We start from the raw sequence: 19,376 nt of genomic DNA, 5'->3' as shown, positions 1-19,376 counted from the left end.
ATACGGAGACACTGAGTATTTATTTGGACTAAAATTAGTACATTTATGATTTGAAATCCTTCAGTAAACGTTGTGGGTTTCTTTCTTTTTTTACACTTTTTATCTGCTCGTTAAACCTGAGGTTGGATCATTTGACAGCCAAAGGGTGACTGAATCACCCAAGGCGGGCTGGTGTGGTGCCCGCCACTCCACGATGGTGACCCGAGCTTCCAGATGGAGGGCACCTCCTTCTGCCGCGCTGGGGCGAACCCCGAGAACCCGTTTTCCCGGTTGTAAGCTCTCTACTTCTCACCCTAACGTCATGGAAACGGAGCAAACGGCGAGCGGGGGAACTTGAGCTCCCGGCACGGAGAAAAGAGCGGCACTGAGATACCGGCATGCGGCAGTCAGGGACACGGGCAGAGCCGCCTCCCCTCAGTCCCTTCCCCTGAGGAGAGCCGCGCGCTGGACTGAGGCAGCCCTGAAGTAACCCGGCGCGCGCCGCCAACCGCCGCCCAGCCGGACCACGCCTCCCAGCGCCGGGGTGCGCGGAAGCCGGTGGGCGTGGCGGGAGGTCGCCCCGCCCCTCTCCGCCCCGCCCCCCGGAGGCGCGGCGGGGCTGGTGCGCGGAGGAGCCGAGCCGGCGGGCGGGCGCTCCCCCTCCTCCCCGCTCCCCGCTCCATGCAGCCGCGCCGAGGGCGGGAGTCCCCGGCGCCGCGGTGAGGGAAGGAGGAAGGTCCCGGCCGCGCCCCCTCCCGCGCCCCGGCGGTGTTTCTCCGTTCAGGGGAAGCGCTGTCAATGCGGGGCCTGTGGCCGCTCTGCGTCGCCCTGGGAGCCGTTGCGGCGGCGGGCGGGGGCGGCCGGCCGAGCCCCGAGCGCAGCGCGGTATGGGGGCCCGGGCTGCGAGCCGAGGCCGCCCTGCCCGCTCGCTATTTTTACGTGCAGGCCGTGGACGCCGAGGGGCAGAGGTAAGCGCGGCGGCGGCGGCGGCGGCGGCTGCTCTTTAGGCAGCGCGGGCGTGCGGCTTCAGCGGCGTCGGGCGGCCGCCTGCGTGTTGGCGGGCCCCGGGTGCGGCTCGCAGCGGCTGGGTTTCTTGCGGGGGAGCGCAGCGCCCGGCTCCCTGCGGCACCCCTTCCACCGCCGGGGCAGAAGCTTACTTGGGATCTTCTCGTAGGAAGGGAAACTACGGGTGCTTCAGGCTCCCTACATGAGTTTTTTCTGTATGTCGCTTAGAAAAAGCCAATTAATCACAGAATCACAGAATGGTAGGCGTTGGAAGGGACCTCTGGGGATCATCTAGTCCAACCCTCCTGCCGAAGCAGGGTCACCTACAGCAGGCTGCACAGGACCTTGTCCAGGCGGGTCTTGAATATCTCCAGAGAAGGAGACTCCACAACGTCCCTGGGCAGCCTGTTCCAGTGCTCCGTCACCCTCAGAGGGAAGAAGTTCTTCCTCATGTTCAGACAGAACTTCCTATGCTTCAGTTTGTGCCCGTTGCCCCTTCAGGAGTATTGAATAACCACCAGGGGATGGGATGAGAAAAGAAAAGACAACAAAAATGTTCAACAGCAAAACACACGTATTGGTCCAACCAACAATTTATGGTTTATTCTACTTTGTTAAGACCTTAACAATAACTAATATAATTTACGATACATCTGCTCAGGTGTCTTGCTTGTTTCCACTGTTAGGAACGTCAGTATTTCTCCTAAACATGTAGATACGAGATCAGTAGAGTTGTTGAAGATTTGCTCTACAGGCCATTAGGTAAACTTCATAGGAATGAAATAGGTAAACTTAAGTTTTCAGAGGATGCTGAGGGCTTTCTATTTGCATAGGAAAGAAACCCTGACCGTATAAGCTGGATAGGAGCTCAGAGTGCTCCATCCAGGTTGTCCAGATTAGATACGCCATGGCACGTGCAAGTCTGGGAGCTGCCAGCTCAGCTGATCTTGCACAGTAAATGCCTCCTGCATTTAGTTGAACAGGCAGCTCTCTAGTATGTCTGGGCAAGTTTCAGGAAAGGTGACAGGGCTGGTGGCTGGTCTGTAATCCGTCAGCCAAGCCACTTCCACTACCTCTCTTTATCCCAAGCACTCCCTACGCATTTAGGACTGTGTTTAAAGATGTGGAAGAAAGTTGGCAGATGCAGGATTTCGACGGTGCCAGCTTTGTTAATACCTCTATGATATGTGATGACGTCATGATTTTTCAAATTATTTTACTTGGTTTTATGGAGATTTTTTCTGGGATTGGTGTACGGTGAATTTTACCAAAATATTGTAAGTGCACATCGTGATCCCACTATAATGATTTTTTCTCTACCAAGACACTGGCATTTGTAATATGCTTTTAATTTTTTTCCCCCTGTATGAGCTACCAGAATGATTAAGAAGTCCAACTTCATTCTTTACTTACTTAATACCTGAAAATAATCTGGAAGCATTTTACTTCTGTATATAAAAATAACAGACTCATTAAGATGCTAAACTGAAGCTTGTTCTAGTATTTTTTTAATAGAATCGTAGAACGGTTTGGGTTGGAAGGGACTTTATAGATCATCTAGTTCCAACCCCCCTGTCATGGGCAGAGTCACCTTCCACTAGACCAGGCTGCTCAAAGCCCCATCCAACTTGGCCTTCAACACGTCCAGGGAGGGGGCAGCCACAGCTGCTCTGGGCAACCTGTGCCAGTGCCTCACCACCCTCATGGGATGCCAGGATACATCTACCAGGATCCATTTATCTGCATGCTCTCTACCTTCCATCATTTTACACTTGAGCTATTACTAGTGAAGAGCAGTGCTGGATATTTAGAGGTGCTCTGTTCCCATGTAATCAAAGACTATATTTCCAACACTGTTCAACATGTAGGGCACCAAGTGATTTCGGAGGTGTGTTCATTAGTATCTGAGTGGAACCTTCTTGATACCTAATGCTTCTAACAGTGTGAGACATTTTAGGTAGCCTAACAAAATTCTCTTCGGAAAAATTGTGCCTTGCTTGTGAACATTAGGATATGCTCGTAAAGACCTAGAGTGGTTCAGTGAAGTCACTGGAAATCTGTCAGCTTGAAAAGGAATGTAGCAGACCAAGAAAGCTGCTGTGTGTTTCCCTTTTTATTAAGCTCCTGCTTATTCTCTGCATAGGTTCACTTCGTCACCGGGTGAAAATGCATTCCAGGTGAAGATCACTGCTCCTGATGAACAGTTCACTCGGGTTGGTGTGCAAGTATTAGACAGGAAAGATGGTTCCTTCCTTGTCAGATACAGGATGTATGCAAGCTACAAAAACCTGAAGATAGAAGTCAAAACTGGAGATAAACATGTCGCAAAGTCTCCATATATTTTAAAAGGTAAGAAGCAGCACTACACGCAGATTTCCTGTCATGGCTTTTTCTTACAAACTGTGTCCCACAGTGTCTTCTAGGATTAGCTTAGGATACTGCGGGACCTCAGTACTTGTCGGGACTATCAAATCCCATTGGAATTGTGGATTCATTAGAAGTGTCCTGCACGTACTATTGAAAGTAGTAAAAAGAAACAAACGCTGTGAAGCTGTTGCCTAGCAAATACGTGTAGAGGGCTCACACAGAAGCTGATGTAGCTTGGCATGACTCCATTGGAGTCAAAAGAAGTTCAAACATGTCTGTTTAGAGTTGCTGAAGGTTTGGCCCTGAGCGATGAATGCCCAGTGCCTGGCCCTCCTTTCTGATCTCAACAGCTCGATAGTGTGACCTATTGAAAATAATGATTGTGTTCCTCATAGGACCTGTTTACCATGAAAACTGTGACTGCCCTCAGGAGGAGAGCAGTGCATGGCTGGAAGAGATGGACTGTCCTCAAATCATTCCACAGATTCAAAGAGACCTAGCAAATTTTCCAGTTGTTGATCCAGATAAGATTGCAAAAGAAATTCCACAGAGGTTCGGACAAAGACAGAGTTTGTGTCATTACACCATCAAAGATAACGAGGTACAGAATGGGTTGATCTGAAGTCCATGCGGGCATTTGGTGGCAAGTGATACAACTGGGCTGTTTGGCTGTTCCCAGTCGAAAGGCTTCTTGTAGTCTGTTCTGTAAGAAACTTCCTTGGCTTGCTTCTCCCTCCTTGAATACTTTGCAGTTTGTATACAAGCTCAGCAATATCTGTCTTACTTTGTCAAGTGCTTTTTGTCCATGTCACAACTGAGGCAGCTGAAGCACAGCGAAGGCAAATTACTTTCCAAGCAATCAATATGAGTACTGGGCACAGACCCAAGTCTTCTAAATGCTAATTCGGTTTCTTATTCTCTGAGTAATATTGCTGCGGAGTGTCACGGTCATCTAATTTGACATGCATCAATAAATTACGTTGTGCATAATTCTGAGGTAAAGAAATACCATTTCTAGCTCCACTGATGATCAGAGCTACAGTTCTTTTTAACAAAACTGTACTGACTTCAGTAGAGTTTCATAAGGAAATGAGATCAGTGGAACACAACAGAAACAGGCAACCAGTTTTTGTTTCCGTGAGACAGATCTAAAACATGTGCAAAAGCAAACAAAGCTTGTCTTTTTTTTTTTTTTTGGTCACTTTTCTGTAACGAGTTAGAGAGATGAGATTTCTGAAGCTTCCCAGCTGATTCATAAATCTATACAGCCATACAATCTGTCTGACTAGTTACTAAGTGATTAAAAGAGCTCTAAATTGTGGCAGCCGTTCTCTGAAATGAAAACACCAGACCAGTAAAACATTTGTTTATTTTCAGGTTTATATAAAGACGTATGGGGAACATGTTGGCTTCAGAATTTTCATGGATGCCATTCTGCTTTCTTTGACGAGAAAAGTGAGTAGATCTGTACAGTCATTTATTCTATATGTCCTAATTTATAGAAGCCTGGGCTTGACAAATCTACTTCAGCATATTTGTTGCTGTTTCTGTTGGAAAGCTTTTCTTGTTCTTTGATTAATAATGGAAAGGTCAGATGGATTTTCCTTATTTGAAGTTGGCTTGTTCTAGAATGCTATCTGATCAGTGTATGGAATATCACAAATGTTAATTGAATAGCAAGATTTCATAGGAGAGTTTGATAGATTTGGACAGAGTGTGGGTTGGTGGGGTTTTTCTTTCTATAGAGTAAACAAATCATCCTGTAGCACGTAATAGAAAATTCTGTCTCTGCTAGTGCATTCTACAGGATGACTGAAAAAAGAAGGGAATGTACATCATTCTCCATTAAATTCCATATGTTGAAAACAAGACGGGAAGTGTTGAGAAAGAGCACCAAAAGCCCAACAGGTGGCATGCGGGGAAAATCCCTTGATATACAAGCAAAAAGCACCACGCTGACTCTTTCCTAGGGAAACTTTGGGAAAAAAATGACATTATGTATGTAGTGACTGTTTTGGTTTCGGCTGCCGCCGGCAACAAAAGCGCCACGCGGCCGCCCCTCCCCCCGCCGGCGTGCGGAGGAGAATGGAAAGAAAGAGGCAGAAACTGGTGGGTCGGGATAAGGGCGGTTTAACAGAACAGCAAACAGAGGGAAAACAGGAACAACAACGATACAAATAAGGAGAAAACACAACAACGAACCGCAGGACCCAGACAGCGCCGGCGCCGCGTCCCCCCAAACCGCGAGTGCCTTCCCGCCGCGCCGCCCCCCCCCCCCCACCGGAACCCAGCCTGACGTCACATGGTATGGAATACCGGGCTCTGTTTGGCCAGGTGGGGTCAGCCCCCACCCCCCGGCTGTGCCCCTTCCTGGAGTCCGGTGAAAATTAACCCTGTTCTGGCCAAACCCAGGACATTATCCACCCCTTATTCCATACCATCTACGTCATGCCCAGGTCCCCCATTGTCCAGTTGATCACCACCACTTCTCCTGTCTCCAGATATCATTCCCTTAGTCTATGGATCATCACTCTAAAGTGTCCATTGAGTTCATTTAATCCATGACTTCGGGCTCCATCTGTCATAATGGTCTTCCGTGGCAGGAGAGGTGATGTGTGGTGATGGGCGGTCACTTGCTGCATCCGGAGCTCACGGCTGAGGCATCTGGTGCGGCCCGTGCCCACAGTCTGCAGGAGATGTTGATCTTGATGAAGTTGCTGGATGCCAGTTGTTGAAAAACCAGGTCCAGTTCCATCATCGCTGTGCTCTGCTAGGTTTTCATCGGAAAAGTCCATCCTTCTTCAATCTGGACGATTCTTACTATGCTACTACTGGTACAAAATATAACAATTATAACAGTAATAACAGACAGTGACAGGGTTATTTAACAATTAACTTTATACAATTTATTTATGGACTATTCTCGCCCAAAATTAAATCCCCATGAGGTACACATCGGACTTCCCCATCCTTCCGCATTACCCACCAGGTACACCCAGGTCCTTGAGCAAAAGCAATCCCGCGGATGGGCTTGCCTTTGCCCGAGGCAGGACTAACCCAAACCGTCTTCCCTAACATGTTCCGCATGTGCACTACAGGGACTTTATCCCCTTCTACGGGGCGCTGAGGTTTTGACTGGGCAGGACCAGCCCGGTTGGTGGACCCTCTGGTGTTAACCAACCAGGTGGCCTTTGCTAAATGGGTATCCCAATTTTTGAAAGTCCCACCCCCCATTGCCCTCAAAGTGGTTTTTAGCAGCCCATTGTAACGTTTGATCTTTCCCGAGGCTGGTGCATGGTAGGGGATGTGATACACCCACTCGATACCGTGTTCTTTGGCCCAGGTGTCTATGAGGCTGTTGCGAAAGTGAGTCCCGTTGTCCAACTCAATTCTTTCAGGAGTGCCATGTCGCCACAGGACTTGTTTTTCCAGGCCCAGGATGGTATTCCGGGCGGTGGCATGGGGCACAGGGTAGGTTTCCAGCCATCCGGTGGTGGCCTCCACCATTGTGAGCACACAGCGCTTGCCTTGGCGGGTCTGCGGCAGTGTGATGTAGTCAATCTGCCAAGCCTCCCCATATTTATATTTTAGCCATCGTCCTCCATACCACTGAGGCTTTACCCGCTTGGCTTGCTTGATTGCAGCGCATGTCTCACATTCATGGATAACCTGTGCAATAGTGTCCATGGTCAAGTCCACCCCTCAGTCACGAGCCCATCTGTATGTCGCGTCTCTTCCTTGGTGGCCCGAGGTGTCATGGGCCCACCGAGCTATAAAGAGTTCACCCTTATGTTGCCAGTCCAGATCCACCTGAGCCACTTCAATCTTAGCAGCCTGATCTACCTGGTGGTTGTTTTGATGTTCTTCAGTGGCCCGACTCTTAGGGACGTGGGCGTCCACGTGACGGACTTTTACAACCAACTGCTCTAGCCGGGCAGCAATATCTTGCCACAATGGGGCAGCCCAGATAGGTTTGCCTCTGCGCTGCCAGTTGTTCTTCTTCCATTGCTGCAGCCACCCCCACAAGGCATTGGCCACCATCCAAGAGTTGGTGTAAAGATAGAGCACTGGCCACTTCTCTCGACTGGCAATGTCTAAAGCCAGCTGGATGGCTTTCACCTCTGCAAACTGGCTGGACTCACCTTCTCCCTCGGCAGTTTCTGCGACTTGTCGTGTAGGGCTCCATACAGCAGCCTTCCACCTCCGCTGCTTCCCCACAATGCGACAGGACCCATCCGTGAACAGGGCATACTGTTTCTTATCTTCTGGCAGCTGGTTATACAGTGGGGCCTCTTCAGCACGTGTCACCTCCTCCTCTGGCGATGCTCCAAAATCTTTGCCTTCTGGCCAGTCCATGATGACCTCCAGAATTCCTGGGCGACTGGGGTTTCCCATTCGGGCGCGCTGGGTGATCAGAGCGACCCACTTACTCCACGTAGCATCGGTGGCATGATGCATAGAGGGGACCCTCTCTTTGAACATCCAGCCCAGGACCGGCAATCGTGGAGCTAGGAGGAGCTGTGCTTCAGTGCCGACCACTTCTGAAGCAGCTCGAACGCCTTCATATGCTGCCAGAATCTCTTTTTCAGTGGGAGTATAGCGGGCCTCGGATCCTTTGTATCCCCGGCTCCAGAACCCCAGGGGTTGACCTCGAGTCTCCCCTGGTGCTTTCTGCCAGAGACTCCAGGTTGGTCCATTCTCCCCGGCTGCGGTGTAGAGCACGTTTTTAACATCTTGCCCTGACCGGACTGGACCAAGGGCTACGGCATGAACTATCTCCCGTTTAATCTGTTCAAATGCCTGTCGTTGCTCAGGGCCCCATTCAAAATCATTCTTCTTCCGGGTCACATGGTACAAAGGACTCACAATTTGGCTGTAATTTGGGATGTGCATCCTCCAAAAACCCACAACACCCAGGAAGGCCTGTGCTTCCTTTTTGCTGGTTGGTGGAGACATAGCTGCTATTTTGTTGATGACATCCATTGGGATTTGACGGCGCCCATCCTGCCATTTTATTCCCAAAAACTGGATCTCTTGCGCAGGTCCCTTGACTTTACTTCGCTTAATGGCGAAACCGGCTTTCAGAAGGATCTGAACTATTTTCTCCCCTTTCTCAAAAACTTCCTCCGCTGTGTCGCCCCATATAATGATGTCGTCGATGTACTGCAGATGTTCTGGAGCTTCACCTTTTTCCAGTGCAGCCTGGATTAGTCCATGGCAAATGGTGGGACTGTGTTTCCACCCCTGGGGCAGTCGATTCCAGGTGTACTGGATGCCCCTCCAGGTGAAAGCAAACTGTGGCCTGCACTCTGCTGCCAAAGGGATGGAGAAGAATGCATTAGCAATGTCAATTGTAGCGTACCACTTGGCTGCCTTTGACTGCAGCTGATATTGAAGTTCTAGCATGTCTGGCACGGCAGCACTCAGCGGTGGTGTGACTTCATTCAGGCCACGGTAGTCTATTGTCAGTCTCCACTCTCCAGTAGATTTTCTCACTGGCCATATGGGACTATTAAAGGGTGAGCGAGTTTTGCTGATCACTCCTTGACTCTCCAGCTGGCGGATCAGCTGATGAATGGGGAGAAGGGAGTCTCAGTTGGTACGATACTGTCGCCGGTGCACCGTTGTGGTCGCGATGGGTACCTGTTGTTCTTCAACCCTCAGCAACCCCACAACGGAAGGATCCTCCGAGAGACCAGGCAAAATGGACAGCTGTTTAATTTCTTCCGTCTCCACAGCAGCTATGCCAAAAGCCCACCGATACCCCTTTGGGTCCTTGAAATAGCCTCTCCTAAGATAGTCTATCCCAAGGATGCACGGAGCCTCGGGGCCAGTTACAATGGGGTGCTTCTGCCACTCCTGCCCAGTGAGGCTCACTTCAGCCTCCAGTACACTCAGCTCTTGGGACCCCCCTGTCACTCCCGAAATGCAGATGGACTCTGATCCTTTGAACTCTGATGGCATTAAAGTACACTGTGCACCAGTGTCCACTAGAGCTTGATACTCTTGTGGATCTGACGTGCCAGGCCACCGAATCCACACCGTCCAATAGACACGGTTGTCCCTTTCCTCCACCTGGCTGGAGGCAGGGCCCCTCTAATCCTCGTCAGAGAATTTGCTGCTCACCTGCTGTAAAAATGACTTGGAGGTCCCCTCCAGAGGATCGGAATCAAGGTCAAACTGTCTACCTGGTCTGGAGAGCTGGCTTCTGGAAACTGGAGCGGCACTTTTCCTAACAGAATCCCCTTTTGTGATTGTTTTACCTCACAACTCACGTACTCGTGCCTCTAGACTTGAGGTGGGTTTTCCATCCCACTTCCTCATGTCCTCTCCGTGGTCACGCAGGTAGAACCACAGGGTGCCCCGTGGTGTGTAGCCTCTGTATTCCCTCTCCTGAGCAGAGAAACGCTTGCCCCTAATAGCTGAGACACTGGCCCGTACAGGTGGGGAGTAGGACATACTCTGTTCGAGTCGCTGGACCTTCTGGGACAATTTATTTACAGCTGAGACAAGGGAGGAAGAGAGACTTTCCTCATATTGGCGGAGTCTGACAGCCACCTCATCCACTGTTGGTGCGTCTTTACCTTTCCAGTTTACAACTGCCAGTGAGTTAGCATGTGAGGAGGGTGCGCTCCGCACAAACTTCCTCCACATGGATTGTGAGCACTTAAGTTCATCTGGGTCTGTGGGTACCTGCTCATCGTCTGTGTCACAGTAAACCAGCTCCCGCACAGCTAATTCCCTCAAGTACTGAATACCCCTTTCCATATTGGTCCACTTGCCAGGAGAACATACAAAATCGTCACTGAAGGGGTACCTCTCCCTCACGCCTGACAGAAGTCTCCTCCAGAGGCTGAGGATTTGTTCTTTTTTCCCAATGGCCTTGTCAATGCCCCCATCCCTGGCCAGGGATCCCAGCTGCTTGGCTTCCTTGCCCTCTAATTCCAAGCTGCTGGCCCCGTTATCCCAGCACCGCAGCAGCCAGGTGGCAATGTGCTCGCCTGGGTGGCGTCTGAAATCTTTCCGCATGTCTCGCAGCTCGCCCAGGGACAGGGACCGGGTGATGATCTCTGTCTCTATCTCTGGTGATGACCCTGGCTCATCGTCATCCCTCCCGGAGCGATCTGCTCTCTTTGCGTCTTTCTTTAGTTTTACGGGGGCGACTGCTACTGGCACAGGTTGGTCATTGGGCTCAGCCACGCTGCCTGCAGATGGAGCTGGGGCTGGAGCAGCTGCTGTGCCTGCCAGGGAAACCGAGGCAGACCCTGCAGCTGTGGCAGCGGCGGTGCCGGTCTGGGGGGCTGTGACTGCCTGCTGGGCTGGAGGGGCTGCAGGGCCGGCTGGGGGGGCAGTGCCAGTTGCAGCGCCTGCCGCTTCGCTTCCCCCCCTTTCCCCTTTAAGGCACTGAACAGTGTTGAACAGGGCTCGGTAGGCATGGGCCAGACCCCAGCACATTGTGGTGATCTGTGTCTCTCTGGAGTTCCCAGGGTGGCAGCACACTTTTTTCAGATATTTTACCAGATTGTCCGGATTCTGTATTTGTTCAGGGGTGAGTTTAAAACACACTGGTGGTGCCCACTGCTCTAGACATCTGCCCATGCTGTCTCACACACCCAGCCACTCACAGCTATCCGGCCCCGGGGCAGGTCTCTGCACGATGTTCTTAACGACTTGCTTTAACCCTAAACAAAAGCTGAAACCCATTCAGGAGGCAGAACAAAAGGACAGTGCTGGCCTGAGCATCCCACGGGTACTCGAAATTCTCAAAAGCCGTTAGGACCAGCCTGAGGGAAAGAGGGGGGGCGAAAGAGTGGGGGAAGGTATCCCCTTCGGCTTTCCCCACAGACTGGGTTTGATTATTAACAAAATCTAAGACAGGATCCGAGGTACGGAAATGACTGCAGTGCCGCATGCAAATACAAGACTAATTTCATGCACAGTGATGTTATCATATCATAAGTCGATATCGTACAGTACAGCAAAATCATCATCCTGATCTTTTTTCCCGAGGTAACAAACAGCACGGCCGCAAACACATACAGCAAGTAAGGATTTACGTAGCAGAGATATTTGATCAAAGTCAGAAACATTTTTACCGGCGACTTTAACTAACACAGTAAATGCGTATAACAAAATTTAAGCAAATCTAAGAAAACAGTTTTAACAACCGCTGCTCAGCCCTGCCGTTATCCCTGCCCCACGCTTGGGCGCCAATTTTATGTTTTGGTTTCGGCTGCCGCCGGCAACAAAAGCGCCACGCGGCCGCCCCTCCCCCCGCCGGCGTGCGGAGGAGAATGGAAAGAAAGAGGCAGAAACTGGTGGGTCGGGATAAGGGCAGTTTAACAGAACAGCAAACAGAGGGAAAACAGGAACAACAACGATACAAATAAGGAGAAAACACAACAACGAACCGCAGGACCCAGACAGCACCGGCGCCGCGTCCCCCCAAACCGCGAGTGCCTTCCCGCCGCGCCGCCCCCCCCCCCCCACCGGAACCCAGCCTGACGTCACATGGTATGGAATACCGGGCTCTGTTTGGCCAGGTGGGGTCAGCCCCCACCCCCCGGCTGTGCCCCTTCCTGGAGTCCGGTGAAAATTAACCCTGTTCTGGCCAAACCCAGGACAGTGACAGAATGTAGCAGGGCTCAAGTTTCAGCACACATGAATATGTGATTATTAGAGTAGTAAGATAAATACGAAGATATCCAAGTTAATGTCTATTTTTGACTGTAAAAAGACAAAGCACTTTGTCTTTTAAAAAGGAGAGAAAAAAGAGAGAGGAGCTACTGAAGTATGGAGTTGCTCACCTAAAAAAAATTCCTTAAAAATCTAATAAAAAATAAGCACATTATTTATAAGCAGCCAAAATGTAAGGTAATTGGTATGAAACAACATGAATTTATCATAAAAAACAAGTCATAACTATATAATTTCTTTCTATAACAAGATAATAGGCTTCCTGTATGGATGTCAAGTATCTTAATTTTAGTTAGGCTTTTGACGGTAAGTCTCACAAGTTTCCATAAACAAGATAGGAAGACTTTACCTAGAAGAAATTACTGTAACCTGCTTGGAAAGCCTTACTTAAGTAATAGTTGCCAATGTTTCCAGCGAGGTAAAAGGTGTCACAAATGTATTCTTCGGAGCTTTGTCCTAGATTCAGTCCCCATTTAAACTTCGTTATATTTTGACTGAGTGATGGATTACAGAAGATGCTTATTGAATTTTCAGATAACCAAAATGAAAGAACCTGAAAGCACCTCATGGTACAGCATCATAATTAAAAATTTTCTTAACAAGTAAGAGAAATTGTATGGAAAAATGGATAAAATAAAGTGACAAGGGCAAGATACTACGCAAAGGCTGAATAAGTCACAGAGTTATGACACCTATTTAAAACAAGGAGTGAGAGGTTATTTTCTGAAAAAAAGTGTGAAGGTTACAGTATGGCAAATTTAACCTGAGTCAACAGCTGCATGCTGTTGCAAAAAGCTGAACGCACACATTACCAGAACAAACAAGTGAAAGAAATGGAAAGTAACATTTCCACTATGCTCGGGATTAGTAATGGATCAGTTACGCTCCTGCGTCTGCCTTTGGGTGCCATGCTGCGAGAAGGGTTGTACAATTACTGACATTGCGCAGGAAAGTGGTAAAAGTGACTAGACATACGAATGAAGATTCATCGAAGTGGGGATTGTTTCATCCGACAGTGTCTGAGGGAAGACATGAGTGTAGCCTTTAAAGATCTAAAAGGTTGCTCTATGGAAGATGGAAGTAAGCTGTTCTCTGGGTTGGTAGTGTTGGACAAGAAATAATGGAATTAAATTGCATTACAGGTGTTTAGGCTAGATGTTGGAAAAGGTTTGTGAACTCCAAAGGCAGAAACTGTTTACAGATCTAGAAAACACAACTTGTCTCCTCCCCGTGAAACACTTCAGGAATTTTTATGAAGACAGCATCACAGAAAGACAATAGATCCGCTGGGTTGGAGAAGAAGATTTAACCCGTTGAATGATTCTGCCATTGAGGATGTAGATAAAATAGAATTTGTAGGTTTTCTACGTGCATTATAACCATTAGATGGCACTGTGCTAACAGAGTTCAGTGCTGGAGAACAGAACGTGTAGCCAAACCCCCTTTGAAATGAAGGTAGACCATAAAACCTTTTCTGTCGGTCTGTATACTGTAGACAAGAAGTACTGCTTTGGGTCTCTGTCTTTAGAATTTCTGGAGGTCTCTGCTAAAGGTTTTCCCATGTCATCAAGTTAGAGGAGAATATCTGCAACCATTTAGGAGGGTGTTTGATATCTGGCAAACTACTAATTTCTATCTCTGTCCATAAAGATAAATTAAATTAGAAATTTAATGAAACCTATTTGGGCCACAGAAGAATCCTGAAATGTTACCCTGTGAGCAGCCATTCTGATCTGAAGAATAAAGCGGTATGAGAGGAGAAATGCTTTGATGCATATATCTGATGAGGAATCAGCAATATGTTTAAACTCTATTTTTATGTGTATATGTATATTTTAATTTGAGAATTATTAACATTCTTTCTTTTTTCAGGGAAGATACTTTCTCATGTAGATATCAAGATAGTTCATGATAACACTTGAACAAAACGCCCTCATCACACACATACAATCATGATCTCTAAATTATCTGTCAGTAAGTCAGGACTGAGATCTGGGAGTTATTCCAACAGTTTTCAAAAAATGACAGTATAATAATCAGATGTTCCCAATAGTCAAATAGCCAATTAAGACTTATTAAAGAGGGAGGTGAAAACAAAAGAAAAGAAGATTATGTCACAGTATAGCCTGTGGCACGCCTATCTTGTGAAAATGCTGCAGTTCTCATTTCACTTTCTCAAAAAGAACTACACAGCAAGAAGGCTGGTTGGGCATGAAAAGACAAGCTAATTTGACTAGGATTCTTTTGCTTTCAAAGGGGCAGCTGAGGGGGATGTAGTGAAGGTTTGTATTTTTAAAAAATTAAGGTCATGAAGAGGGTGAACTAGGAACAGATACGGTATCAGTTCTGCACTCACATTATACTTGCCTTCAGGATTCTGTAAAACTCAACCATATATCGCCTTGAGCCTTCTGCTCTCCACATTGAAGTGTCCCACCATTTTCAGTTTCTCCTCATGAGGCAGCTGGTCCATCCCTATCCTAGTAGCTGCCTTTCTTTGTACCTTCTCTTTCTTCCTTTGCAAATACCAGAACCACACACAATGCTCAAGATGAGGGTGCATGAAAGTTTCATATAACAGCAGAATTATGTTCTCTGTCCTGTTGTTACAACATTTCCTGGCCATCAACAGCATTTTGCTTGTTTTTTGGCTGCGACAGTGATTTCAGATATGGTTCCATACCACTGACTATTTTAAATAAGCAAGGATGTTATGCTTAATAACTAACCTCAGCGCTGACTAAATGTGGTCTGCCCATCATGGCTGTTCATTTCTGTTACTGCTGTTGGATTTAGTCATCATGCAGACAAAGGACAAATCAGTTCACTGATGTGACAGAAAACTAATTTACCACCCCAACAGCAATTTTCCATACAGTCAACAAGGTGGTTCAACTTACCTTGGAACTACACAATTGCTTACTGGATCCCAGTGCTAGCCCGGCAACAAAGACTGTGTGGCCAATCATGTCAAGTATTAGAGGAAACAATCCTCTAAACTGGGGTGTTCCTATCCCTTAAAAAAAAGAGAGACCATTTATGTGATTTAACTTAAAAAAAAAAATCTTGTAGGCTTTACTCTGTGGTCTGAGTACTTCTAACAGGTTTCTGAACTAACTATTTATTACAGGTGCATTAAGTACATTAGACTTGGCTATTTTTTCCCTTAGTGAGGTTGTTCTCAAAATGCAAGATGCCAGCAGAAGGATACTGCTTTGTATTAAAATTCAGTTGTGCCTACTTTGCTTCTTTTTAGGTGAAAATGCCAGATGTAGAATTTTTTGTTAACTTGGGAGACTGGCCTCTGGAGAAAAAGAAGTCCCCACAGAACCTGCACCCCATCTTCTCATGGTGTGGGTCCAGTGAGTCAAAAGACATTGTCATGCCAACATATGACTTAACAGACTCTGTTTTGGAGACTATGGGACGGTAAGAAATTGCCTAAAATTTTCACAGAATTCACTTCGAGAAAGATACTTGTATTAACAGTATATTAACCGTTTTGCTCCTTATTTATTCATTGAGACATTAGCACCTGATAGGTGGGCGATAACTGCATAATCAATATCTTAGCATTAACCAAGTTATATATTGGATAACATAAATTACATGTATTAAAATACTTCACTGTTTCATTTCAAACATCAAAATTAATCTAAACATGGTGAAGTCACTGAAAACAGCACTTGGAGGGAATGTTTCAAGGGCAGGTACTCTGTTTGTTTGCTTTGTTTCCCCTCCCCCGTGAACATGTTGACAACTGGCCAGGTGTCTTTTTTCCTGATTTTCCTAGAATCTTTTTTCTGTGCATTTTAAAGCCCAAGGTAGCCAGAACTCTCAACCTAGAACCTGCCACCTCCCACTTTGATTAGTGACCACAGCTGGCCTTCGTAACTGCTCTGTCGCTGTCTTGAAACACTGCAAAGCCAGCTTCTAAGAGATCCTTGTAACCCATTTCAAACCTGTTTATCATTTCACTGCATTTAGTTCAGGTTCCTTGTCTCTATTATGAAGACTTTTCCTAATTTTGCTCCCCGTTGCTCCCTCAATTTATGTGTTTCAATTTAGCAAAATTTTTAAGAACATGAAATACGTTGTATTAAGCTAGTTACGGAAAAACCTTGCTTTGGACTATCACGATTGGTTCATCACCATTATCAGCTGTTGCAGCATCCTGCATCACCTTCTTCTGTCTGGCAACTGTATCCACTTTTAACTACTTTTTTCCATGACAGATGACAGGTATTCTTTCCACACACCACGTTGTCGTTGAACTGATGCTGTCTTGCCACAGGCCTGTGAACTTGACATTCCTTACCTATTTTTATCGCTGCAAAAATACAGATACAATACATATACAGGTGTGCTCATGACTTAACCTTCATCCTTGGTATTTGCCTGTTGGTCCTGTAAATTCTTTTAAATAATTGCACTTAAAAAATTTCCAGTAGGCTTCACTATTACATCACTTCTTTCTCCTCCAGAGTCAGTCTGGATATGTTGTCAGTTCAAGCAAATACTGGCCCATCGTGGGAAGACAAGAATACCACAGCATTCTGGAGAGGACGTGACAGCCGCAAAGAGAGGCTTGAACTTGTAAAACTGAGCAGAAAATACCCAGAGATCATAGACGCTGCTTTCACAAACTTCTTTTTTTTTAAACATGATGAAAGCCTCTATGGGCCCATTGTTAAGCACATTTCATTTTTTGATTTTTTTAAGGTAAGCCACTAACCATTTTACATAGAACTAGGTTCTCGGTGTTTCCCACTATCAAATAACTTTGGATATATTACTGATAATAAAGTGATTTCTAGTTTTTCAGCATAACAGCAGTAACAAGCATGAGTAGGCATCCCACCAGCGGGATTAACTGCTGTGTAGCTCTTACGCTGAGGATAATAATGTTTGGTTTACATCTGAAGGTTCTGTAGAACCTTGTGTAATCTATGTAACTCCAAGTTCCTTTTTATTTCTTTTTCCTGATTCAGCGATCAGGACTACTAACATAACTAACATAGTGGGGAAATCAGTGGATGAAGTGGCACATCTACCCTCGCATCCGAGGATGAGCGTCTAAGAATTTCCGGAGAACTTAATTGATGAAGAGGGCATCTCTGTGTACCCTGCACTGTGGTGAATTCCAAACTAAATAATAAACGCTAGTTAAGCATTGATGCTTGCCTAGCCAATCCTACATTTCTCAATATCGGCAAGTCAGTAATACCAGTGCCCTCAGAATAATATAACCTAACCAAGCGACCTGGATCTTCTGTTTGTTAATAACTTACGGTCCTTTTCTTTCCAGTATAAATATCAAATTAATATTGATGGCACAGTGGCAGCATACAGATTGCCTTATCTACTAGCAGGAAACAGTGTGGTGCTCAAGCAAGACTCCATCTACTATGAGCATTTTTATAATGAGCTGCAGCCGTGGAAACATTATATTCCTTTTAAAAGTGACCTGAGTGATCTACTAGAAAAGCTACAGTGGGCAAAAGAGCATGACGAAGAGGTAAATATTCATCTAGGAGTACTCAGCAACGTTTCTAGACAAAATATAGAAAGTGAAAAATGCATTTCTTTCAAACAAAAAAAATCTATTAGAAGGACGTGAAAATTATTTTCATCAACTCTACAAACAAGACAAACACTTTTAAAAAATACATAATACCACCCTGAATTTGAAAGTAAATCAAACTTTGGAAAAATCAGAGTATTTACATAAGAATGCCTTACAATAAAAATAGATGTTATCCTAAACTATCAACACTATACTTAACTCCAAAATCAATACTGAAATGACTACTATTTTTTGAGAATTTAAAAAAAAGTTTTATTTTCTTTGACAGGCAAAAAATATCGCAAAATCTGGACAAGAATTTGCAAGAAACAATCTCATGGGAGACCACATTTTTTGTTATTATTTCAAACTTTTCCAGGTTAGTATATTTTTAACAGTTACTACCACAACAATAGAAATCCAGAAAATAGAAAAAATAGAAATCTACAGAAAGAATTCAGGGCAGCAGAGCTGCTGGAAGTTGGCCAGTCCAGTAGGTGAAGCCACAAAGCAAGCAGCAGCAATTAAGAACTTCAGTTGGTTTACAAACACTGCATGCAGTTAATGCCTGTGAAACCCCTTGAGATTACACTGGTGGTTTGAGAGAAGCAGTGAGAGCCCACACATCTTGATCTAATCTGCAAGCACACTTTGCCCACAGCGGTCAAAGAATTCCACATCAGGCGCACGCCCTGTGAGCCACCGCTGAAAATACCTGTGCGTTGACACCGAGGGGCCGCAACTCCAGCAAGGCACCCAAGGGGCTCCTCTGCCGTTCAGTATCTGCTTACCCTGCCTGAGACACAGCGTGGAGTAAGACTGCGTAGCCCCTGAGCTCCTACAGAACTGCTCGGCTGAGCTGGTGCAATATTTACAAGCAGGTGTACCATCTAACAAGTTTGAGTTAATGACACCTTCCTTTTTCAAAACTAGGAATATGCCAGCTTGCAAGTGAGCGAGCCAAAAATCAGAGATGGGATGGAGAAGGTGCAGCAGCCCGATGATGACCTTTTTCCATGTACCTGCCACAGAAAAAAGGTACAGTACGTACAGTGTTAAATGTAAAGTGCTGGATGTCCTCAGTTCTTATTCAACCAGATTGGAACAGGCATTGCTGAGTAGCCCGTGGTATCGGTTACCAGGCCCTTAACGCCTGTCAGACTTAGAAACATTTCTTTGTGTATTTGCAGGACTAGACAGTTAAAAATAAGAGTTTCCAATTAACTAAAAAATGTTTCTTCTTTCTTCACTACAGGCCAAAGATGAACTCTGACGGAAATAAATATTTTTTTTTAATATTTACCTACATTAAGAATGCCTTCTTAAGGAAAGAAGAAAAATTTGGATTAAAATGCCAATGTCAGTGGATATTATGAAGTTTACTGTATCATGATCTACATAGGGAAGAAAACCAAGTACCTCCTATTTCCTTTTTTATCATGCAGTGGTTGCAGAGCCTTGTTCAAAACCATTTTTATAATTTTTTTTAAATAAAAACCATGTTTATATCAGTCACGTGTTACTGTCCTGAGATACCTTGGAACTGCAGATACTTTCTACTCATGCTTGTTACACTGAGTCTGTTCACAAGCGTCTTCTGCAAAAAAGGGCAGATAAGAATTGTAAATCTATTCCTATTGGAAGTTGTCTTTTTCAAACCATAACTTTGTTCCTTCTGAGAGAATTGGTATTCTCAAAGACAATGATGTGGGGTTTATAATGCATCTTTTTCACCTGAAGGAAAAACACAGTGCTATTGGAC

The 19,376-nt window shown here is 46.0% G+C and overlaps 1 protein-coding gene across 1 annotated transcript; it reads left to right on the top strand.

Moving 5' to 3' along the window:
• The first annotated feature begins 594 nt into the window (after positions 1 to 594).
• Positions 595 to 19,136, top strand: POGLUT2 (protein O-glucosyltransferase 2). Its single transcript, XM_075424479.1, has 10 exons — positions 595 to 947; positions 3,128 to 3,333; positions 3,747 to 3,952; positions 4,729 to 4,806; positions 15,305 to 15,477; positions 16,533 to 16,770; positions 17,357 to 17,566; positions 17,904 to 17,993; positions 18,548 to 18,652; positions 18,870 to 19,136. Exons 1-10 carry the CDS (start codon positions 778 to 780, stop codon positions 18,885 to 18,887), a joined length of 1,494 nt encoding a protein of 497 aa, XP_075280594.1. The 5' UTR covers positions 595 to 777; the 3' UTR covers positions 18,888 to 19,136.
• The last annotated feature ends 240 nt before the right edge of the window (positions 19,137 to 19,376 follow it).

Source organism: Opisthocomus hoazin, chromosome 1, assembly GCF_030867145.1.
Source record: "Opisthocomus hoazin isolate bOpiHoa1 chromosome 1, bOpiHoa1.hap1, whole genome shotgun sequence".
Lineage (NCBI taxonomy): Eukaryota > Metazoa > Chordata > Aves > Opisthocomiformes > Opisthocomidae > Opisthocomus > Opisthocomus hoazin.
This window is presented reverse-complemented; position numbering and strand designations above follow the sequence as displayed.

Excerpts from the sequence above, each read along its gene's own strand:
- POGLUT2 (XM_075424479.1), top strand. The coding sequence starts at position 778 with ATGCGGGGCCTGTGGCCGCTCTGCGTCGCCCTGGGAGCCGTTGCGGCG. Across the intron at positions 3,334-3,746 it reads GTCTCCATATATTTTAAAAG|GACCTGTTTACCATGAAAAC; the intron begins GTAAGAAGCAGC and ends TGTTCCTCATAG. Across the intron at positions 15,478-16,532 it reads GTTTTGGAGACTATGGGACG|AGTCAGTCTGGATATGTTGT; the intron begins GTAAGAAATTGC and ends TTTCTCCTCCAG.